The sequence below is a fragment of the Ornithodoros turicata genome, chromosome 2, assembly GCF_037126465.1.
Source record: "Ornithodoros turicata isolate Travis chromosome 2, ASM3712646v1, whole genome shotgun sequence".
In the NCBI taxonomy this organism is placed as follows: domain Eukaryota; kingdom Metazoa; phylum Arthropoda; class Arachnida; order Ixodida; family Argasidae; genus Ornithodoros; species Ornithodoros turicata.
In genome coordinates, this window is record NC_088202.1 from 121,738,197 (window position 1) to 121,763,789 (window position 25,593).

At 43.9% G+C, this 25,593-nt stretch overlaps 1 protein-coding gene and 1 long non-coding RNA gene across 2 annotated transcripts in view; one reads left to right on the forward strand and one right to left on the reverse strand.

Moving 5' to 3' along the window:
- The window catches only part of LOC135384003 (uncharacterized), a 75,707-nt gene that overhangs the window by 24,440 nt on the left and 25,674 nt on the right, over positions 1-25,593 (reverse strand). The window lies entirely within an intron of this gene.
- Positions 9,965-11,201, forward strand: LOC135384002 (dentin sialophosphoprotein-like). The gene is made up of 2 exons (XM_064613267.1): positions 9,965-10,051; positions 10,124-11,201. Exons 1-2 carry the CDS (start codon positions 10,018-10,020, stop codon positions 11,065-11,067), a joined length of 978 nt encoding a protein of 325 aa, XP_064469337.1. The 5' UTR covers positions 9,965-10,017; the 3' UTR covers positions 11,068-11,201.

Here is a 25,593-nt window from a genome sequence, read left to right on the forward strand (position 1 = left end):
AAAGAGGTACGGGGCTCAAGCTCCGTGATCTTAATTTCACATATACATATTACAAAATCATCTTAGGACATCTTTGATATAATTTTTTGTATCCGATGATATTAAGCGCCAATTCTGAAGTAATTGGTCACTTGGTCTTCGCGAGTGCCGTTTTTGAGGCGATTTTGTCAAACGCTACGTCTCAGAGTGCAACAGGGGAAAGCGGTACGGGGCTCAAACTCCATGATCTTAATTTCACTTACACATATTACAAAATCAGCTTAGGATATCTTTGATATCATTAATCTTCCAGCTGTCGACTGGGTAAATCTTATCCCTTATGGTAGAGATTCTTCCAGCGCCGATATTCTCATTAACATTGCGTATGAATTCGGGTTGACGCAGGTAATTATGCAAAACACAAGGGTGAGTAAAAATTCTGGTTCAATTTTAGATTTGACGCTCACTAACTTGAACTCTGAACCCACTTGGGAGGTGGTAGATGGCATCTCAGACCATCTAATTATAATAGTCAACATTGTGCTGGAACATAAGGCTATACAAAACGAACAATATAAGTATGTTTTTGACTACAACCGAGCAGATGATGTAAGCATAATAGACGAATTTGAGAAACTGTTCAATACGTTTGTTGCTCTTGAGAGTTCGTGTTCAGTTGATGACATGTGGAATCTATTTAGGCAGAAAATACTTTTCTGTTTGAATAATTTTTTCCCACGAAAACGTAAAAAGACATATCGCCAGAAATCTTGGAGCACTCGTGACATCGTACATAAGCAACGTAAACTAAGACGTCTTCGAAAACATGCGGACAACAAGAACTTAGAGAACAAGAGAGCCTTGGTAGAGCCCTGGACCGGTAATCCAGAAGATGTGGGTTCGAGTCCTATAGCTGGCTAACCTTTTCTGTGACTTCCATCTTCCATCTTCCATCTTTCATCTTTCATCATCAACAAGAACTTGATACAATATTTCGTAACCAAATTAGAAAAGACGTAAGAAGCGCTAAAAAACAATTGTTTGAGCAAACTCTGGTTCGGTTTATGAACAGCGCACGACAGTTCTGGCGATATGTTATCCCACAGAAGAATAAGACAGTATCCTCGTCCGATAAGCTATCTGCTGAGCGATTCAATAATTAATTTGCCTCTGTATTCTCTGGTGATGATACACGGCGCCCATCATTTCACGATTACATTTGGCTTGATCCTCTTCCCGACCTTGAAATATCTGAAACGGAGTGCTGAATATGTTGCTTCGACTAGATCTTAAAAAGTCACCCGGGCCAGATAATATAGATAATACATTTTTAAGATGATACGCAGAATACGTCGCACCATTGCTGGCATCACGTTTTCATGTCTAATATTTTCGGAACTATTATCAAGAACACCTTCCGTTGTATTGAAAGTCCCAATTGTCTTTTTATGGGCTATGTGTTACCGACGTTGTGAAAATGAAGTTTTGGACGAAAGCTGCACTGACGATCCTGTACATGCCGTCCACGGTGGTCTGTTACCACCCTGTCACGGACGGACGAACGGACACACAAAACCCCACACGTAAAAATAGCACCAGGTTGACCTACCTACGTACCTACCTACCTACCTACCTTAGTAAGAAGCCTGTATTGTTTATGACAATGCTACTGAGAATTCTAAAGTGTGGTAAAGGGGAAATTGCAGGCAGGAAGACTGCAGAGACCAGGGGGAATTGGAAACAAGTAGAGCAAGCGAACGGATGTGTGTTGAGGTGAGGTCAACGGGGTGTGAAACTGTCACCAAGGGTCGAATGTGCTGTGTGTTGTGCAACCAGGTGCAGATCTAGGGGGGCAGGGGTCCAGACCCCCTCAATTCCAGACTTGAACATAGGGTTCAATGGACCAATCCCAGCATGCACGTGGCACTTGTCCACAGCAACCCCCCCCCTCGGGAAAATCCTAGATCCGCCCCTGTGTACAACTCATCACTGCTGATCCCTGACACAAAGCATCACCTATCAGCCTGCCACGCCTGGTAAGAACTACTTTGGGCTCTCAATTCCACCACCGACACACCTATGATATTCAAATCCAATCACTGTTCTGACGCATCCTTTCGTCCACCCATTCAGCCAGCATGTCGTAAGTGCTGTTCAAATTTTGTCTGATAGCACCCAAATAGTATTGTTTAAGCACCTCAAGTATTTTAATGATCATTATGTGCAAGTAAATCAGACTGTTATGCAGGCATAGATGGGCATTTTCCTGCGGCCTCACTCATCCTCACCTCACGAAGCACTGACTTTATCGTCCTCACTCACCCTCACCAAATTTTGCTCAACAGTAACTCAACCTCAGTCGCCCTCACCCTCGCATTCTATATTAAATTTTACCATCACAAACCTCACCTCAGGGCATCGGGATCCCGAAAGGCCTCACCATCCTCATCCTCACATGCCTTCACCTCATGAGGTTATTCACAACCCTCATGACCTCATGTATCTTCACCCCATCAGGGTCCTCATCCTCACGTGTCCTAACCTCATGAGGGCTCTCGTGGCTTCAGGAGCCCTGATCCTCACGTGCCCTCACCTCATGAGGGCCCTCGTGTCCTCACGGAACCTCACGTACTTTCGCCTAATGAGGACCCACATGGCCTCACGAGTCCTCATCCTCCATCGTAAGGCCATGAGGTACGTGAGGTATGAAGGTACGTGAGGACCCTCATGGCCTCACGACCTCTCATCCTTACTCGCCCTCGCCTCGTGAATACCCTCATGGCCTCACGTGTCTTCAAGTCACAAGGAGGCACATGAGCCTCAAAAGAACTTTCCGTCATGTTCACATGAGACGTCGGCGTTGAACTACTGTGTCGGTAGTTGGTACTAATGATACTGTTACTGTTGGTACTAATATTAAACTGTTCATAGGGTTTCGTGCTGTGCTTGAATAAATTTGGTAACAGTTGTTACTGCCATGGTGAGGTTTAACGTTAGTGTTTGGTATCAGTAAAGTAGAGCCCGAAATACTACAGTGCGGATGTGCCGTTATGAAAATGATCGGGTAGTGGCGGGGAAAGTGCTTGAAGAGATTCTGTACTCGATTCTCAGAACTCTATGACGCTGCCGCCAGAATCGGAGGCTATGCTCACAGCTGAAGTGTTTGCTCGCAACGACGGTACTAATCGCACCGGCAATCACATCGTGCCTTTTTTGTTTTTTCTTCTTCTTTTACATTTCAAAGGCGCGCTGCAGTCACGGGGATTCCAGTTTTCCTCCCCCGTTTTGAGGACACGAAGAAAGATTATGAAAATTATTACAACTCCATGATGAAAAACCCGAGACTGGGAACGAAAACAGACGATACACACAAAGTCTCAATTTCAACGTCTGTTTTTGTCTTTTCCCCAGTCTCGGGCTTTTCGACATGGATCTTAGTCGCCAGCTCGCTGGCTTTTTAACCATTTCATCTGTATTAATAGAACTGTATTCTCCAGGAACATTTTTGCCAAAGTAACATAGAGTACTGGGTATCAAAGTGAATTGTATCCCATCTCGCACGGGTTCATTATTCCTGTGCTCATGTTCCAACTTGAACACTTAAACCATGTTTCTTGTAAGATATACCAGTAATTGTCAGATAGTGGGCTTTAAAGGGGTCCTGCACTCGTCGATCGTGATTTTCTTCTGCTGTCACAATGCAATCGCAGTAGCCCTAGTAGCTCAATTTGTAGCCGGAACGTTGTGGTAATGTTTTACTCAAACGTTGCAGGAACGTGGCTAATGTCCTCTTGAATATCTACTGCAGCAACGTTGCTGGAAAACATTTGTACAACATTGTGACACCACTATAACCATGTTTCCCAAACACAAATACAATATTGAGGCAACATTTACGTCATATTCCCACAATAGTGTGACACTGTTACAGCAATATTCTTCAACAAACACACAATATTTGGGTAATGTTTTCGCCACATTATGACAGTGTTATAGCCATATTTCTTTAACATCTCTACAACATCTAGGCAAAAGTTCCTACAGCAATGCAAAGCGTTACATCAATATTTGTTGAACACATCCCAGGAAGCACCGAATTGTTTGGCAACATTGCATCAATGTCATACTGCGACTTTGACCAAACGTCGCTAATTTTCACGGCTTTAACTTCACTTGCAACATTCCTTTATAAGACTCGAGCAACGTGTACACAGCACGGCAACAACATTTGAAACGGTGACGATGATGCATACTTGCAATTAACCCATGCATCTATAACGAGTCATGTATACCCAACAACATTCCTGACATCCCTTCCTGTCAAGAACATGTTTTTAAGTCAGGCTTGTGCTACTGGGATATTAACTGATAGGAATGCACGAGACCCCCTCACAAAACCTGGAGACATTATGAATACGTTGCCTGAAATGTCGTATTTATTCCAAGAAACATCGCTGTAATACTGTCTAAATGTTGCAAAACTACAATGCAAATATTGCCTCCATATTGTATTGTGTTGGTCAAATATGACTGTAATCCTGTCTCAATGTTGCAGCAGCATAACACAAATGTTGCCTCAATATTGTATTTGTGTTAGAAAAATATGGCTGTAATCCTGTCTCAATGTTGGAGCAATGTAACACACATGTTGCCTTAATATCGTATTTTTTTTGTTAGAGAAATATAGCTGTAACGCTGTCTCAATGTTGCAGCAACATGTATTTTTGTTGGAAAACTACGGCTGTATAAAGCTGTATCAATGTTGCAGCAACATAACACAAATTTTGCCTTAATATTGGATTTTTTGTTGGAAAAATATAACTGTAACACTGTCTCAATGTTGCAGCAACGTAACACAAACCTTCCCTCCATGTTTTATTTGTGTTGAATGAATGTGGCTGGGACACTGTCTCAATGTTGCGGAGATGTTCTCCAGCATCGTTGCTGGCGAAAAAAATTCAAGCAGACATTACCCACGTTCGCGCAATGTTTCAGATAACATTTTCACAACTGTCTTCCAAAATATTGCGCGACTAGAGGGTACGGGACAGTCAGGTGCTTGGATGAGTAATGTTGCTCAAAGGTGACTGAGGAACGTTCATACACTGTTCTCTAGCAACATTGGAGAAACATTTCACTGCCACGTTGCATGAACATCGTAAAATGGATAGTAACGTTGGTTGGTAATATTTTAAATTTTAACGAATGTTGCGAAACGTTGTGCACATTGGACAACATTTGCAATGTTGCGCTTCAACGTCACGGTAACAACGTGCTACTAGAGTACTTTATGGACGTACCATGCACAATATCGTCACATTTTTCCAGGAAATAGAAGGATCGTCGTGACAGGGTAAAAATATAAAATCCCTGCGAGCCACAAACATAGGTATCCTAAATCTCGATAACATCTAAGTACAGTTCACTTCACCACAAGTCATCATGAAGACTGTAAATGTTGCGGAACGGGCATCAAGAACTTTGAAATGTTTTTTGGCTGTATACTTAACATGAAGCGATGCAAAGCGGTGTTCCTTCCGGCGGTGGCGTTAGTGGTCATTGAAAGGTAGCACGCATCTGCAGATATTAACACACACAATACACTGTATTAACAAAGCAGTCGTCACCAGTGTTGCACACGGCGTGACGCGATGCTTGTTGCTGTGTGTGTTTTGGCATGCCAGCTACATCAGGGTCAGCTGAAAGACTTTTTTCCATTGCTGGCTCGCTACATCGCGCACGAAGGTCATCACTCAAACCCGAGACAACCGAGGAGCTGATACTCGTCGGGGAACTTGTTCGTTCAACAAATCCCAGATAAAATGAACACTTCGTGTACTTCTGGTGGAACGCCAATGACAAATAGAGTCATCATGACGTCGGTATAGCTTATTGTTTGGTCTCAGTCTCGCACGCTTTCTTTACGTCAAGGTATGCTCACCGAGAACTCAAATTGAAAGACTGCCATGAGTGAAACAGACCACAATTCTCTCCGATCAGTCCATCTGTGTCCTCCGCATTTAGGTCTGCGCTTTCGCCTGATCTTCGTTCATGACATGCCCCTTTGTTCTTTCCTTTTTGTTTATTAATATCTTAATTTATTAATGCTTTGACTGTCTTCCGTGAGTTTTTGAATGCTGTTTGTGTGTTCTGCTTTGTTAGTTCCTTCCTTATTGCTGTCTCACAGACTTTGGAGAAGCCGGTAAAGTCTGCTTTATATTGAGCTTTATGCTGTTAAGAACAAGACTGCGTCAAACTAAAAAGAAAGCCTCGTTACATTCCCAGCCGCGGTAACATTTCTTTAAAAGAAAATACAAAAATACCGCACATGGCACCTTTGGCACGACATATAGCACGCGTGTGTCCACTTGCAGCCATTGGAAATTAGCGGGAAAAGCTGTTGCACGCGCTTTTAAAAACGCAGTACAGGGCCTCCCCAAACGACGCTGCTATTCCAGTAAACAGGCAGAAAAACTAACCCACGAAAGGTACCGCCGCACCAAAAACACGCAACGAAATCGTGTTCCCTAGTCTCGGGGTTGTACATTGCAACAACTTAGTGGCCGCATAAGAGTCATGACTTATCTGTACGGTCCCTCATAAAAAAGTCGCATGCCCTCACCTGTGAGGTTCTTCATGGAAGCCTTCAGGAAGCGGTCCGTAGCTTCATATCCACTGTCTTCTTCAAGTTGAGATACTGAGCTGTGATTTCCCACCTGGGTGGTCACAACATTCCCACCTTCTGTTTGTGATTCAGCCACATTCATATCAACAAATACGTTATCATGAGGAGGTTCTGGTTCTCGTGGTGGGATTTGACTTGAGTACTGAAAACTTTCGTAATCCTCCTGGCTGTTACTGTCCCTGTTCAACACAAAAGGCATTAGCCTGATGAGGTGCCTGGAACCAATACAGTGTGCGATAACTGAGATATTGCCACTACGAGCATACAGCAAATCACAATCACGTAAATAAAATACACAATTGTATACCAAGCTGCGCACATATTCACACACACACGCGCGCGCACACACACACACACAAACAAACAAAACATAACAGAGTGGCCTGTGTCTAATAAGACTTCAACAAGCCTTTGTGTAACTCTGTTTTGAAACTGGACACAGGAAGGCCATTTCCAATCAGCTGACCAAATTTGTTCGGAAAAGTCGGAATGAGAAAGGGTGTCTCCTGACTTCCGTAGTTGGTCCGTAGCAGTGGAACTTTGTAAGGGGGCACAGTGATGGATTTCATACCGTAATGGCAAATGTTTGGGATGGCGTTACAAGATCCTGAATTTGCAATGCGATTTTGTGTAAATGTCTACTGTGTACTGTAAGTATTTGCATGTCTTGAAGGAGATGAAGGGCGTGTGCACTGTAGACATGGTTGTCGTACGCCAGGCTATCTTTTTTTGGTGCACTGCAATTTTATCGTAGTTGCCCTCTGTGGTGTTTCCCCAGATTAGACAACAATAGTACAGCTTGGGGTAAACAAAGGATTTCAACTGGGTTGGTTTAGAATCCAGAACCCTCCTTTACTATGTGAAGAATGCTACATATTACAAGGAAAACAAATAAAACTTGTACCTGATCCCTGCCTTGTATTTCCAACATTTGGTCCACGTTTCCACATCTTGTCCAAAGAAGTCATGAACTACATTTGCGCACATTGCTGTGACAATTAAAATGTTACACCTAAATGCAGAATATACAGCTTCATTTTACGTACTGTGAGTGTTGTTTACTGCATCGGCATGGCTGCATACTGAACAACACATGGAAATGATCGTTTGATTTCGTGCATAAATTTCAATTGGCTTCCATCCTTATCTTTCTTTGTTGCGTAAATGATCTCCTAACATCTGCATGCCACAACGTAATTCCCACAAGCAGAGTAATCACTGCAAAAATTATGCAGAAGACACTAACCTCGTCACGTCCAGATGCAACAGTCTTGGAAGGTAGATTCAAGGAAGGCACTGCGGACTGCTGTAGGTGGTTCTGTGTACTCCAGCCCAGTTGTTGCTCAACTGACGGGTCCCTCTCATAGTCTGCATTTTTCAAATGCGTATCGCATGGAACTGAGTGCCTGCCGAGACATCTCGCTTTGACGACACAACCGAGGGGCATGTCAAATAAAGTCTAACAGTGTACCTCGATAAATTGGTCAGTTGTTCCAAAAGCTATATAAAAAAGAAAACTTGGAAATACACACACTACACTAACTCTGTGAAACCGCGCGCTGGATCCCGAAAGTCGCCGTAGCTTGTTCCGCTTTCCACGAAAGTCGCTAATTGGATTATCGCAGTTATAAAACAGGACGCAGACGTCGAAGTATGTACATACTTTTTATTTCCCAGACATTGTGACAACAGTATATTGGCGTAGAAAGGTTGGTTCTTGCAGAAAGTTTTTGTTGTAGTGCTATATAACGTGACGGCATTCTGCGCGTTGATTGCATGGGCGTTTGACGTCATCCCAGTGGGATGGCCAGATGAGTTTTCTATATATGCGTACTTTTTCTTGGTTTGACGCTAGGTGTGCCAGCGTCGGAGTGAACCGCGATGTTTAAAATTCGAGTTAACGAAATCTACGAGGTGTTGAGGCATGCATTTTCGTATGTGAAGTTGCTTTCGTGTATTCTATCCGTAGTCACTGCGGAAAAGACCCTCCAGCTTCTCGTCAGAGACACTTTAAACTAAGCGAATGCAAAGATACCCATGACACTGCAACCGGCAGCACGGTGGCTTGGTCAATATTGTCATTTCAGTTCTTCCAATGCATGGATAATGCTTTTTTATATTATTTCCTTCATTGGAAAATTAATAATCATTCTATGTCACAATGTGTTATTGAATTACATGATGAAGCAGAGTAGCAGTCTGAAAGACACCCATGCTTCTACTCTTCATTTTCACATTATACGTTTTTTCAGTTGGCGCCATTGGTTACATTGCTGCAGATCACAGTCGTATAAAAATGAAGACTTTCATTGTTCTTCATCCTTTTTATTTTCTTCATATTCTTTTTTAAACGTGTTGCATTTCAAAAAGCAGCAAAGTATGCAGAGATATGTATAATCTCTGTTGGCTTGTGCTCTTTCCCCCCCTGAAATTTCCTAGCCTGTTGTACCCGAAGATTAGTACCGGAACACCACACAAGGGCGGGTGATCTTGGATCAGTCAGGGTATAATGCTGTTTTGCATAATCACAGCACAGCCGACTGATTGCCTCTGTACATGTAACTGCAAAATATGGCATCTGATTCAGTTCATATTCACGGGCTAGCACTTAACCAGTAGGACTTTATGGCTTCATAGCATTTGCCAAGAACGCTGGCTAAAGATTTGCTACAAAAGCAAGACAAAGCTACTAAACAGTGAAATGCAAAGTGATACAAATTAAATTGGCAGTGTACTTGATGAGTACTTGGAGTACTTTGCTTAGTACTCTGTAGTTTACTTGAAGTACATTTGGAATTGGACACTTTGTACTGTACTTGAAGTATTAATGATGCCGGGTAGTCCGTACTGTATGATACCGATTGGTACCGATGATACCGATTTGCCCATTTATGCCCATTTTGGCCATTTATTTATGGTAGAATTTTGAGGGACTTTACCCATCACTGGTTTTGGCCATGAAAGTGAAAGTACTGATGATTAATGTCATTCTACCAGGAAACGGTTCCAGTCGTGACCTGCCATGAAACAGTTCGTGACGTAGTTTTAGCTGAGGCCAACGAAACAGCCGCACAGCTGTGAAATGCTTACTGGCAACCTTGATGCACATATTTGCCTTCACGTACCAGCGGTGTTAACACGTAAAGGTGCGAGGCGAGCCAGCTGGTGAGGGGTCACAAGGCATGTAATTGCTACAGGTGTGCGTGCTGTAGCACGTTGCGAGAATGTAGGCCGCAGCAAACGCGTGTAGCATTTCCCGTGGGAAACAGTATATATAGGCAGAAATATCGCAGGGATCATAGCACTCAGGGCTTCGTTACTGTCACAGAACTCCACATCCTATCCTGATCAGCATGTGCCCATGCTTTGCGTTGTTGGCTGTTTTGGGTAAGAGATCACTGGTTCAAGAAAATAACCCGTTTCTCATAATGTTCTTCTGTTACGCATTGAATCTTCCAGCCTATTCTACCTGTATGAGGACACTAGGAGAAGCTGCTAAGCTGCAGGCGCCACAAATCACTATCTCCTTTGGGCAACCAAAACATACCGAACAGGAGCCGATGGTTCTGGTAGGCGAAAGTGGCAACGCCACAAGCAACTCTGATGACGCAGCTATACAAGCTGGGACGAACGATACGGTTGTGGGAAGTATAGAGACTTCAACTTCTGCAACAAACGACGAAGTCGCGACTTCCGCCCCAGAAAATAGTCCTCCTGAAGAAGGAGCGTCGGACAGTGGAGGATCCGATGTGCCAGAATGTCCGTGCAAAAACGCTAGTTCTGATACACCACATGTTCAGATAACTATGGGTGAAGATGGAAATTCTATGTCTATTTCTGTGCACAATGTTGGATTGGGACATTTGCCTAGTGTCGGGAACGACTCCTCGCAGAACGAAGAGACAGGTAATGATGAAGCCAGCTCTAACAGTACTGCGAGCACGGTGGAAAAAGGTGATGAAGCGTTAAAGTGGAATGAGACTGGTAGTTCTAGTCCTGAAGGTGAAGCCGACAGTGAAGCGGAAGGTAGTCCAGACAGCGAAGGCGCCTCTGGTGATAGTAAAGGGAAAAGTGAATATCCTACTAGTCCAGACAGCGAAGGCACCTCTGCTGATAGTGAAGCAAACAGTGAAGATTCTAGCAGTACAGACAACGAAGACACATCTGTTGATAGTGAGGAAAAAGGTGAAGATTCTAAGAGTCCAGACAGCGAAGGCACCTCTGCTGATAGTGAAGCAAAAAGCGAAGATTCTAGTAGTCCTGACGGCGAAGGTACCACTGAAATATCTAATAGTTCTCCAGCGAACGAAGGATCGGACAAAGAATCTTCCAGTTCCGAAGGAACTAGTAGTGCGGAAGCCGGAAGCACACCTGAAGGTAACGACAACATTGAACCTGTCTAGTACCTGTCTGTCTCAGCCGGTGAAGCGCTTTGGTAGCCGTCTGCAAAAGACAGGATGCCTGAGGCTTTGTTGCTTACACGAGGGAACTGTTACACGTAATGGACACAGTTACCAGATACTATTTATTAATTTGTTTTTACTTTGCACGCTGGAGTATACTTTATAGCTTAAGATAGGCAAATATGAGAATGCAGTAGTGTAATGACGTGATTTCCTGATTTCCTGAGGGCTCTCATTCTCTTCTGGTCACTCAGTGAGTACTCAAGACTGGCTCAATGTTTGTGCGTTTGCCATTTTTATTATCTATTTTGTAAGTTTCTGTTTTGCTGTAACATCTCTGTAACGAAGCAATAAACTGCTCATTTGAAGCATCGACATGCTCCAGTTCAATATATTGATTGATGGACTGATCAGATGTTTCGTGGCGCAGCAACAGCGAAGGTCACAATGCGCCAACTTCTGACATACACTTCTGGCATACTTCTGACATACAGTCTGCATACCTGCAGCTCAACTGCGGATTGATCTATTAACTCAGAATAGGTTTCGATTCTCTCTTTTCATACGCCAGTGCAGTTGCCTATGAGGTCAGACCATCATGAGGCAGTCAGCCAGTCACCCTCATAATGAAATAGAGATTTGGCAACTTAGTCATAAATTTTTAATATCTAAATGTAGTTACCGTACCAAGGGAGCACTTCTGAACCTGGACAATATGAACCATGCAGTACATCATTGTGTTTCAGTGATATTTTCGGACAGCGCGAAAATATGATGAATTCCAGAGTGCTGATACATATATAAGGATTTATCTGCTGTTGATTTCTTTCGTTGCCCCATAGCGAAATGTCCTTTTTCACATCCAAAGTCGTCAAGTAGTCGTCAAGTATCCTTGACTGTTATAAATACTTGGATGTCATTACTAGAAACGGCCTAAAGTTAGATAGCCATATAAAACACATGTGTTCTAAGTTAGAACACATGCGTTTTATATGGCTATCTAGCTTTAGATCGTTTCTAATAACGACATCCAAGTATTTATAACAGTCAACATTCTTCAATAGCTTCCACCGTAGATTTCAGTCTATTTTCAAAATACCCGTATATTTTTGTAGCCTATATTTTTGTAGCAATATAGTAGATAGTTCTACCATTCTAGGCACCGCTGGTTATGTTATCAAGTTAGATCCTCATTTTTTGTTTGGTCAGAAACCGATTTTGATGTTGATGTTGATGAAAAAAAAATAAGAAACCCATTTTGCTGACAAGTAAAACAGTCACAATGGAAACAGTCACACAGTAGCTTACTCTGTCGACTACCTAACGCTAGATCGTATATAACAATGGTCAGGAAGACCGTTATGACACTCTTCAATTGGATCGACAATAGACTATCAAATGTCAAGGTAATCGTGCAGAAACATGAGAATTTTCTGCTTACTAAGTATCCTGAAACGTATGTGCATGTCTTGTACAAGCCACATGGTGGCGTGTTGAGTGAAGCGGCCATTCGATGAAACGGCGTTCGATGAAATGGGCGAACACCAGCGAGGATACGGGACAGGGCGTGATAAGATGTCTGCGTGATTTCAAATGGAACGAACCATTCCGAAAGACTCTACCGTATAACTACATTCGCATCTGTATGATGTCGCTGGGCTAGTCTAATACCAATAAAGCTATACTTCAAGGCACAGCGGCTGAAGTATCTGTTCCAATTGATCAAAAGAGAATTCAATTCGCCGCACCTGATAGACGCACGCCTCTCAAGGAATAAACATTTTCTTGCTTCACAAAAGGATCCGGCCTGCACAGACGCAAAAACAGTGTTTTCTTTTCTTCCCTTGCACACTTCCTCGCTTTATTCTTCCTTCCACCTTTCCTGCCTTGCGGAATCGCGAACAGCACAAATCCCTTTTTGGACGGGGCGCTTCACTGAAATACACAGCAACACGGCATACCAATAGCACCGCAATGCTGCAAAGAGCGAAAAAAATGGCGCCAACAAAAAATAAAAACACAAACAGATGGTGGTGATGGTGATCGTGAAATGGTACGCCGTTGTCAGTCTCACAGAGGTGGCCAACGTCATGACTGACGCCCCGGGGAATGTGCGTCCTGGGCAGACTTCAAATGGAACTGTGCAGACATATGCCTGAAAGCGTCTGAGGAAAACCCAGGAAAAACCCCCAGACAGCACAGCCGGTACCGGGATTCGAACCCGGGTACCTTCCAGTCTCGACGTGACATGGCCAGAACGCTAACCACTGAAAAGACAGACTGAACATGCGCCTTGCGCGTGTTTCCAGGACGATGGCGCTGAGAGCCAATGATTGTTCAGAAGACCACGGGAGAATGGAGCGGTCGAGGAGGTTAGAGAAGGCGAGAGAGGAGGTCACGCTCTTTCGGCGAAGATCTAGAAGTGTCGCTACTTCCCAATATCTAGAGGCTTTATACATGTAGCCACACAAGTGTAGCACGACTCACCTTACATGTGAATCTAATCTCAAATATTATTAATATTACTTATTTTGTAACTGTAAACTGTACTTCTGTTTTTCGCCTATTTTCGTCGCGTGGGATGCAATGAAAACCGTCTTCAAAAAGTGGGCATTTTCGCTCGCCGACTTCAGGAAAATGTAGTAGCCCAAAAATCGGAAACCCTAATTATATTGCACAACAATACTTGATTGCTGTAGTCATTACGAGCAGCATTGACAACGACGCTAACATCCTGCACAGAGCCAATGAATGTGCGCTGTTATATTTCGTTCGCTACGTGTTTTTCGCTGGGTATAAACAGTATCAACTAACTATTTATTTTTCAACCACAGAGCAAAGAGGGTACAGTGAACGAATGATAACACATCGGGTGTTTTGAAACGTGAGACGACAAGGATTTCCCGCAATGTCGTAACCTTCTATTCCCACGTGAGAAGACCAGGATTTCTTTCGGGGAAAGTAGTAACATTTTATTCCCAGTAGACACCTTGTGCAGAGCTTGGTGAAAAGGACGTTGATTTACCTCTCCCTGGAGAGATCTTCCTTTCTGTGCCATGAAAGGTCCAAAACAGTTATAAAGAATTAGGAGGCAAACCAAGTTACGAAGGCCGCGGACGTGTCGGCAGCTGCTGACGATGTATTGGGTCTGACACTGAATGTGGTACGTGCATTGCTTTGTTCAGCCAATCATTGGCCAGGAGAGCATTACGAAGAAGGCGTGATAAAGTTGGGTGCTTTCCTTGGCCTATCTAAACCTCGAAAAAGGAGATACCGATGAAGCACAGTGGGTTCTATACAGGAGACAGAGAGTGGCAGGGACTGTAGTTTCTGCGTCGCACTCCAGAAGCATTTGCGGAACAAAGAAAACTGCGGTGAAGAAGCACATAACAGGTAATCAACCGAAAAATAAAAAAATTAGACAGATGCGAAAACTCATAGGCAGATACCGTTTGGGGACGGATACGCAAGCATCAACTCCATGACAGGCAAGCCTGAGCGATGGGCAAGACATGGGCCTTGTCATAGCGCGCACCCCATGCATTAGTATCTGTAATCGGTAATTATAACGCGTAATCAGTTAACACACGTGTGCCAGTATATGCGACGTTTTTTCCTTTCGCCCGTGCGTGAATTGTATTCAGCTCTGACATAATCGGGAGTTTTCGGAAAACGTAGAAGTTTCACGATAACGTTTCGGAAAACATAAGCCAATCGCCTGATTCCTTTGGAGTGGCTGGCGTTACGTTGCTAATATCTCATTGACTGACAGTGATACGGAGTTGGAATCGGAGAGCGCTTACGATTTCCTAAAACTCCATATTAGGGAGTTTTAATCAGATATCAGCAACGTGATGTCCCCCACTCCAAAAGAATCAGGCAACTGGCTTACTATGTTTTCGGGAACGTTATCGCGATACTTCTACGTTTTTTCCTAAAGCTCCATATTGTTGTCAAACTTATCCTCCATAAATTAAAACCAAAAACATCAAATCGGCAGTTCCTTTACCGGGCAGACATCTTCTACCTTCACAGAATCGATAGATCTTCCAATTTTCGACGTTCAATATATATTTCATAAGACATTCCATCCAATATAAACGGTTGTTTGGGGAAAGCCTCGAATACCATAACTTTGCTCCTGGAAATCGTATTGGACAACATAAATAAAGAACAGCTGCAATACAGACGTGAAGGGGTAATCGAAGGGCCCTTGCTATCGGTTAATTTATCTTGCCCTAGAACGTCGCTGTCTCCGAAGTTGCCTGGCAACCTTAGCCGCAGCCAGTCTGAGGTAATTTCGTGATAATTGTACTTCTACGCGGCCAGGAAAGAAAGAAACACCGCGTGTCTCTCTCGCGAGAATTATCGCATGGTCTTCAGTGCCATGCCAGCTATTAACACCTAATGAAACTTGCCTTCCGAGAGTAATGACTTTCGGTCCAGGTGCAGTAACTCGAAATAGCTAGAATACACAGCGCGAAATTTGTTGAAATATAGGCGAATGGCATAGCCGACGGCATGGCATAGACGAATGGCTTTTGTAGAGGAATGGCAGAAGTGTCTACCTGTATCTCGGAAGCATGTCGCGTGTGAAAGATTTGAAGCTTTGTCAGGTATAAGCTCTTGAGGGGCACACGATACCAACGTCGAAAATGTAACATTGTTTAATAATACTTTCTATATCCACGAGGTGTCCAATTTCACAATCAACTAGTGAAAGAAGTATTCTGTTTAAGGTTTCACATTCACGACTTTCTTCTCTTATTATTGTCTACAGACACTACCTCCATGGCGTTCGTGGCGGGAACATTCCGTATTCCGCGGCAAAGACTACAATTCTGCTGTAACATAATTCTGAACGTTTGCAACTCTGGCCCAAGTCTCCATCTCCAAACTGCAATGCATGCGATCTTGTCGAGGACGCAGGTACATCCTCCTCAGGTGCTCCAAGTATGACGACAGTCGCAAGACACCACAAGCAAGTCTGGCTCGCATGGACGCCCGGCCATTTGACCTAGTAAAGCTCCAGGGTCCTCAGCCATTCAATCATCAAGCGGCTGCATTGAAAGCGCTCTTACGTATCTTTGAAGAAACGCATCTCAATAACATTTTGTGACACTTTCTGGCCCCTCGTTTGTGACAAGTGTTTCCACTGGTTCGGGATATTTGGATTCCCCCCCCCCCCCAAACTACTGGGTTTTCTCTTTTTTTTTCAACTAACTGTGGCTAAGTGGTCTGGGGCAGCCAGCCTGACTTCGTTGTGACTTCCGTCCCCACTTTTTTCTTCATCTATCACATCATATCACCTTTACAACTGTATGAGACGAGAGAGTGCGCTCTTCATTATATATATATAAGCTGGAAAAATCAGAAGACGACAAAGAGCTTAAGAGCTTACAGGACACAAAGGGGAGTTTATTAACACATATAGGGATAGGGGTCGACGTTTCGGCAGTCAGCGCTGCCTTCGACGGGACTGGGGTTTGGTGACAAGAACAAGCTTTATATATGGGAGAGGGTTATGTACAAGGGAAAGAGAGCAGCGCATGCGTTTTTGTCATGACTAACACAGGTTGGTGACTAAGTGAAAGGGGAATGACCGGGTCTGTGCAGCAGGACCTTGAGGAAATACCCGTGAGCCTGAAAAAGAGACCAAAGAGCGTATGTATTGTGCTGGATTAGGAATGCAGGTTGCGAATAGTAGAAAGGATTCCTGGATCTTCATTTATCTGATACTGGAATTTATGAATGAGATAAGATTCGCGCTGTTCCCTGAGCCGCTGGGAAGGAAAGCCTGACTGCAGGATGAAAATAGATATATTGGTGATTGAGTGTCCTGGTTTACTGAAATGGCGCGACACTGGCAGATTAGGTTTCTTCGCGACGTCAGATTTGTGGTTATTGAATCGCGTTCTAAATGACGTAGCTGTCTGTCCGATATATTGGGCGTTGCATTCATTGCATTGAAGAAGATAGACAACATTGGAAGAATTACAGTTAAAGTCGCCATTAATGTTGACCCGATAATTAGAATTGGTATAGGTCCCGACAAAAGTTTACGGAACACGCGAGCGGCGAATTTTTTCCTCGGTACGACACGCTAGCGGCAAGCGGAAGCTGGCGAAATCAGGCCAGTTCACTGCCTCAGAGGGGTGGACGACTGCGCTCTTAGCGACACACAGCGGTAGTTTCGGTATGATTACTGTTGCATGTGCCCGCGAAGTGAGTTGGATTTTACTGTTGTGCTCGCCAACAACACGTGATTCAACTATTGTTGAGACAGGGAGCTCGCCGCTATCATCGTGATAACAAGGATGAATCATGGTGGCAACACTTTACGGTGTATTACTTTTATTGGAAAGCTATGATATGTAGACAAAAGAAAGAAAGTGTGAAAGAGAAAGAAAGAGTGAAAGTGTTGCTTTATTATGAACGACGCGTGACGAGCTGATAACCAATTGACGCTGACATTGATAATTGATTGATTGATAAACAACTGACGTTAGTCACGAGTTGTTGACTCCCTTCGCGGGCACATACAACAGTAATCGTACCGAAACTACCGCTGTGTGTCGCTAAGAGCGCAGTCGCCCACCCCTCTGAGGCAGTGAACTGGCCTGATTTCGCCAGCTTCCGCTTTCCGCTAGCGTGTCGTACCGAGGAAAAAATTCGCCGCTCGCGTGTTCCGTAAACTTTGGTCGGGACCTGTACTTTCTGCAGAGTTAGCGGCTTGCATTGATTTACATATTTGGCATCTACTTGCATTACAAGGGTGGCAACCAATGTTATTTTCTGGAAGTTTGTTAATTTTAGCATTTACTAGTCTGTCTTGGATGTTCCGTGCCCGGCGATAACTTACGCGCGGTGGCTGTGAGAATATTTCCTTCATCCGATCAGATTGTGAAAGAATTGTGTAGTGGCGGTTGAGTATCCGGCTAATGTTAGGAACGCTGCCATTGAATGTGACAGTGAGATTTACTGCAGAATTTTCATTGGCTCGAGGAGATCTTTGGAGCAATTGTTGGCGATCTGTGGATCTTGCTCTGGCTATAGCGTCTTTAACAAGTTTGTCCGGGTATTCACGATCAATGAAGGTTTGTTCTAGTCGTTGGAGATGGTTGTCTAGTTCGGCATCGTTAGTGCATATTCTGCGGTAGCGCAATGCCTGACTATAAGGTATGGCTAACTTAGTATGTCTTGGATGGCAACTGCGGAACGATAAGTACTGCTGAGCATCTGTAGGCTTCCGGTATAAGTTGGTTGGGATCAGTGGCGTATCTAGAGCTACCTGCGCCCATGGCAACATGGTTAACACGATGTCCTTGGGGATGCGTTTTCGTGTGGTCCGCACTAGGTTTCACACTACAACCTCTCTAATAGAGGGTGCTTTAGATCATTTATGAATGTGCCAGGTTGAGTGCACGACCTGGCACATTCACACCCGACCACATAATGGCGCCCCTGTTCACCTGGCGCCCATGGCACCTGTCCACACCTGCCACACCCTAGATACGCCACTGGTTGGGATACCGCCGTTTTGTAACTTGACTTCCACATCCAAGAAGGTAACAGTGGAGGCTGATTAGCGGGAGGTAAATTGAATGTCAGGGTGAATTTGGTTGAACCGGTTGATGAACGTGAGAAGGTCGCTTTCAGAATGAGGCCATATGATGAAAATATAATCTAAAAATCTCTTGTACACAAGTGGTTTCAATACGGAACATTCGAGAAATGTTTCCGCCAGGGATGCCATGAAGATATTTGCATAGTTGGGGGCCATTCTCGTGCCCATAGCTGTCCCGTTAACTTGCAGATAATGATTGTTATCAAATTCAAAGTTACTGGAGGTCAAAATAAGTGTTAGCAGTTCGGTGAGCACAGTCGGATCATACGGCTGGTCAGGTTGATTTTTGTGTGCTGAAACGGCCGCTGCTATACCATCTGCGTGGGGAATATTAGTGTAAAGGGACGTGACGTCTAACGTTGCCAAGAGGCAGCTTGAGGGAACGGTTACTTGCGATACAGTTTCAAGGAAATGATTGGTATCTTTGACGTAGGAAGGTAATTTAGGGGGGATAGATTTAAGAACGTGATCGACGAAGAACGATATATTATCTGTAGCGGTACCGTTACTGGACACAATTGGTCTTCCGGGATTGCCTGGTTTATGTATCTTAGGGAGCATGTAAAATCGGCCTGGTTTAGGGTCTTTAGGAAGTAAGTATTCGTAGAGCGCATCGCCAATTTTCTTAGTGGCCTTTAACCGTTTTAGTGTTTTACATATACCTGCGGCAATTTCATTGGTGGGGTCGGATTCGAGAGGTTTGTAAAAGTCTGCACAATTAAGTTGACGGAGTCCTTCCGCCACATAAGCTTGCTTATCCATTACGACTATGGCACCTCCTTTATCAGCCTGTTTGATGATGATACCTGATGATGATGATAAAGGAGGTGCCATAGTCGTAATGGATACGCAAGCAAATAAGTAATATTAATAATATTTGAGATCAGATTCACATGTAAGGTGAGTCGGGCTACACTTGTGTGGCTACATGTAAAGCCTCTAGATATTGGGAAGTAGCGACACTTCTAGATCTTCGCCGAGAGAGCGTGACCTCCTCTCTCGCCTTCTCTAACCTCCTCGACCGCTCCATTCTGCCGTGGTCTTCTAAACAATCATTGGCTCTCAGCGCCATCGTCCTGGAAACACGCGCGAGGCGCATGTTCAGTCTGTCTTTTCAGTGGTTAGCGTCCTGGCCATGTCACGTCGAGACTGGAAGGTACCCGGGTTCGAATCCCGGTGCCGGCTGTGCTGTCTGGGGTTTTTTTCCTGGGTTTTCCTCAGACGCTTTCAGACATATGTCGGCACAGTTCCATTTGAAGTCTGCCCAGGACGCACATTCCCCGGGGCGTCAGTCATGACGTTGGCCACCTCTGTGAGGCTGACAACTGTGAGCTGTGAGGCTGAGGCTGAGGCGATCCCTTTCACTATCACCATCAGCACCATCTGTTTGTGTTTTTGTTGTTGTTGTTGGCGCCATTTTTTCTGCTCTTTGCAGCATTGCGGTGCTATTGGTATGCCGTGTTGCTGTGTATTTCAGTGCAGCGCCCCGTCCAAAAATGGATTTGTGCTGTTCGCGATTCCGCAAGGCAGGAAAGGTGGAAGGAAGAATAAAGCGAGGAAGTGTGCAAGGAAAAAAAGAAAAGAAAACACTGTTTTTGCGTCTGTGCAGGCCGGATCCTTTTGTGAAGAAAAGAAAATGCTTATTCCTTGAGAGGCGTGCGTCTATCAGGTGTGGCGAATTGAATACTCTTTTGATCAATTGGAACAGATACTTCAGCCGCTGTGCCTTGAAGTATAGCTTTATTGGTATTAGACTAGCCCAGCGACATCATACAGATGCGAATGTAGTTATACGGTAGAGTCTTTCGGAATGGTTCGTTCCATTTGAAATCACGCAGACATCTTATCACGCCCTGTCCCGTATCCCCGCTGGTGTTCGCCCATTTCATCGAACGCCGTTTCATCGAATGGCCGCTTCACTCAACACGCCACCATGTGGCTTGTACAAGACATGCACATACGTTTCAGGATCCTTAGTAAGCAGAAAATTTCTGCACGATAACCTTGGCATTTGATAGTCTATTGTCGATTCAATTGAAGAGTGTCATAACGGTCTTCCTGACCATTGTTATATACGATCTAGCGTTAGGTAGTCGACAGAGTAAGCTACTGTGTGATTGTTTCCATATGAATATCTGTTTTACTTGTCAGCAAAATGGGTTTCTTAGTATTATTTGTTCATCAACATCAACATCAAAATCGGTTTCTGACCAAACAAAAAAATGAGGATCTAACTTGATAACATAACCAGCGGTGCCTAGAATGGTAGAACTCTCTATATTGCCAGACTACAAAAATATACGGGTATTTTGAAAATAGACTGAAATCTACGGTGTAAGCTATTGAAGAATGTTGACTGTTATAAATACTTGGATGTCGTTATTAGAAACGATCTAAAGCTAGATAGCCATATAAAACACATGTGTTCTAACTTAGAACACATGTGTTTTATCTAACTTTAGACCGTTTCTAGTAATGACATCCAAGTGTTTATAACAGTCAAGGATACTTGACGACTTTGGATGTGAAAAAGGACATTTCGCTATGGGGCAACGAAAGAAATCAACAGCAGATAAATCATTATATATGTATCAGCACTCTGGAATTCATCATATTTTCGCGCTGTCCGAAAATATCACAATGATGTACTGCATGGTTCATATTGTCCAGGTTCAGAAGTGCTCCCTTGGTACGGTAACTACATTTAGATATTAAAAATTTATGACTAAGTTGCCAAATCTCTATTTCATTATGAGGGTGACTGGCTGACTGCCTCATAATGGTCTGACCTCATAGGCAACTGCACTGGCGTATGAAAAGAGATAATCGAAACCCATTCTGAGTTAATAGATCAATCCGCAGTTGAGCTGCAGGTATGCAGACTGTATGTCAGAAGTATGCCAGAAGTGTATGTCAGAAGTTGGCGCATTGTGACCTTCGCTGTTGCTGCGCCACGAAACATCTGATCAGTCCATCAATCAATATATTAAACTGGAGCATGTCGATGCTTCAAATGAGCAGTTTATTGCTTCGCTACAGAGATGTTACAGAAAAACACTTACTTACAACTTACAAAATAGATAATAAAAATGGCAAACGCACAAACATTGAGCCAGTATTGAGTACGCACGGAGTGACCAGAAGAGAACGAGGGCCCTCAGGAAATCACGTCATTACACTACCGCATTCCCATATTTGCCTATCTTAAGCTATAAAGTATGCTCCAGCGTGCAAAGTAAAAACAAATTAATAAATAGTATCTGGTAACTGTGTCCATTGCGTGTAACGGTTCCCTCGTGTAAGCAACAAAGCCTTAGGCATCCTGTCTTTGGCAGACGGCTACCAAAGCGCTTCACTGGCTGAGCTAGATCAGTCACTCTCCTATTGACACTAGACAGGTTCAATGTTGTCGTTACCTTCAGGTGTGCTTCCGGCTTCCGCACTACTAGTTCCTTCCGAACTGGAAGATTCTTTGTCCGATCCTTCGTTCTCTGGAGAACTATTAGATATTTCAGTGGTAGCTTCGCCGTCAGGACTACTAGAATCTTCGCTTTTTGCTTCACTATCAGCAGAGGTGTCTTCGTTGTCTGTACTGCTAGAATCTTCACTGTTTGCTTCACTATCAGCAGAGGTGCCTTCGCTGTCTGGACTAGTAGGATATTCACTTTTCCCTTTACTATCACCAGAGGCGCCTTCGCTGTCCGGACTACCTTCCGCTTCACTGTCGGCTTCACCTTCAGGACTAGAACTACCAGTCTCATTCCACTTTAACGCTTCATCCCCTTCTTCCACCGTGCTCGCAGTACTGTTAGAGCTGGCTTCATCATTACCTGTCTCTTCGTTCTGCGAGGAGTCGTTCCCGAAATGTCCCAATCCAACATTGTGCACAGAAATAGACATAGAACTTCCATCTTCACCCATAGTTATCTGAACATGTGGTGTATCAGAACTAGCGTTTTTGCACGGACAATCTGGCACATCGGATCCTCCACTGTCCGACACTCCTTCTTCAGGAGGACTATTTTCTGGGGCGGAAGTCGCGACTTCGTCGTTTGTTGCAGAAGTTGAAGTCTCTATACTTCCCACAACCGTATCGTTCGTCCCAGCTTGTATAGCTGCGTCATCAGAGTTGCTTGTGGCGTTGCCACTTTCGCCTACCAGAACCATCGGCTCCTGTTCGGTATGTTTTGGTTGCCCAAAGGAGATAGTGATTTGTGGCGCCTGCAGCTTAGCAGCTTCTCCTAGTGTCCTCATACAGGTAGAATAGGCTGGAAGATTCAATGCGTAACAGAAGAACATTATGAGAAACGGGATATTTCCTTGAACCAGTGATCTCTTACCCAAAACAGCCAACAACGCAACGCAGGGGCGCATGCTGATCAGGATAGGATGTGGAGTTCTGTGACAGTAACGAAGCCGTGAGTGCTATGATCCCTGCGATATTTCTGCCTATATATACTGTTTCCCGGAAATGCTACACGCGTTTTCTGCGGCCTACATTCTCGCAACATGCTACAGCACGCACATCTGTAGCAATTACATGCCTTGTGACCCCTCACCAGCTGGCTCGCCTCGCACCTTTACGTGTTAACACCGCTGGTACGTGAAGGCAAATATGTGCATGAAGGTTGCCACTAAGCAGTTCACAGCTGTGCGGCTGTTTCGTTGGCCTCAGCTAAAACTACGTCACGAACTGTTTCATGGCAGGTCACGACTGGAACCGTTTCTTGGTAGAATGCCATTAATCATCAGTACTTTCACTTTCATGGCCAAAACCAGTGATGGGTAAAGTTCCTCAAAATTCTACCATAAATAAATGGCCAAAATGGGCATCAATGGGCAAATCGGTACCATCGGTACCAATCGGTACCATACAGTACGGACTACCTGGCATCATTAATACTTCAAGTACAGTACAAAGTGTCCAATTCCAAATGTACTTCAAGTAAACTACAGAGTACTAAGCAAAGTACTCCAAGTACTCATCAAGTACACTTCCAATTTAATTTGTGTCACTTTGCATTTCACTGTTTAGTAGCTGTGTCTTGCTTTTGTAGCAAAATTTTAGCCAGCATTCTTGGCAAATGCTATGAAGCCATAAAGTCCTACTGGTTAAGGGCTAGCCCGTGAATATGAACTGAATCAGATGGCATATTTTGCAGTTACATGTACAGAGGCAATCAGTCGGCTGTGCTGTGATTATGCAAAATAGCATTATGCCCTGACTGATCCAAGATCACCCGCCCTTGTGTGGTGTTCCAGTACTAATCTTCGGGTACAACAGGCTAGGAAATTTCAGGGGGAAAAAGAGCACAAGCCAACAGAGATTATACATATCTGGGCATACTTTGCTGCTTTTTGAAATACAACACGTTTAAAAAAGAATATGAAGAAAATAAAAAGGATGAAGAACAATGTAAGCCTTCATTTTTATACGACTGTGATCTGCAGCAATGTAATCAATTGCACCAACTGAAAAAACGTATAATGTGAAATTGCTACTTTGCTTCACCATGTAATTCAATAACACATTGTGACATAGAATGACTATTAATTTTCCCATGAAGGAAAGAATATAAAAAAACACTAGATCCATGCATTGGAAGAACTGAAATGACAATATTGACCAAGCCATCGTGCTGCCGGTTGCAGTGTCATGGGTGTCTTTGCATTCCCTTAGTTTCAAGGGTCTCTGACGAGAAGCTGGAGGGTCTTTTCCGCAGTGGCTACCGATAGAATACACGAAAGCAACTTCACATACGAAAGTGCATACCTCAACACCTCGTAGATTTCGTGAACTCGAATTTTAAATATCGCGGCTCACTCCGACGCTGGCACACCTAGCGTCAAACCAAGAAAACGTACGCATATATAGAAAACTCATCTGGCCATCCCGCTGGGATGACGTCAAACGCCCATGCAATCAACGCGCAGAATGCCGTCACGTGATCAAGCACTACAACAAAAACTTTCTGCAAGAACCAACATTTCTACGCCAATATAATGTTGTCACAATGTCTGGGAAATAAAAAGTATGTACATACTTCGACGACAGCGTCCTGTTTTATAACTGTGATAATCCAATTAGCGACTTCCGTGGAAAGCGGAACTAGCTACGCCGACTTTCGGGATCCAGCGCGCTGTTTCAGAGAGTTAGCGTAGTGTGTGTATTTCCAAGTTTTCTTTTTTATATAGCTTTTGTAACAACTGACCAATTTATCGAGGTACACTGTTAGACTACATTTGACATGCCCCTCGGTTGTGTCGTCAAAGCGAGATGTCTCGGCGGGCACTCAGTTCCATGCGATACGCATTTGAAAAATGCAGACTATGAGAAGGACCCGTCAGTTGAGCAACAACTGGGTTTGAGTACACAGAACCTCCGTCTACAGCAGTCCGCAGTGCCTTCCTTGAATCTACCTTCCAAGACTGTTGCATCTGGACGTGACTAGGTTAGTGTCTTCTGCATAATTTATGCAGTGATTACTCTGCTTGTGGGAATTACGTTGTGGCATGCAGATGTCACTTAGGATGTAGGAGATCATTTACGCAACAAAGAAAAATAAGGATGGAAGCCAATTGAAGTTTACGCACGAAATGAAACGATCATTGCCGTGTGTTGTTCAGAATGCAGCCATGCCGATGCAGTAAGCAACACTCACAGTACGTAAAATGAAGCTGTGTATTCCGCATCTAGGTGTAACATTTTAATTGTCACAGCAGTGTGCACCAATGTAGTTCATGACTTCTTTGGACAAGATCTGGAAGTGTGGACCAAATGTTGGAAATACAAGGCAGGGATCAGGTACAAGTTTTATTTGTTTTCCTTGTAATATGTAGTATACTGCACACAGTAAAGGAGGGTTCTGGATTCTAAACCAACCCAGTTGAAATCATTA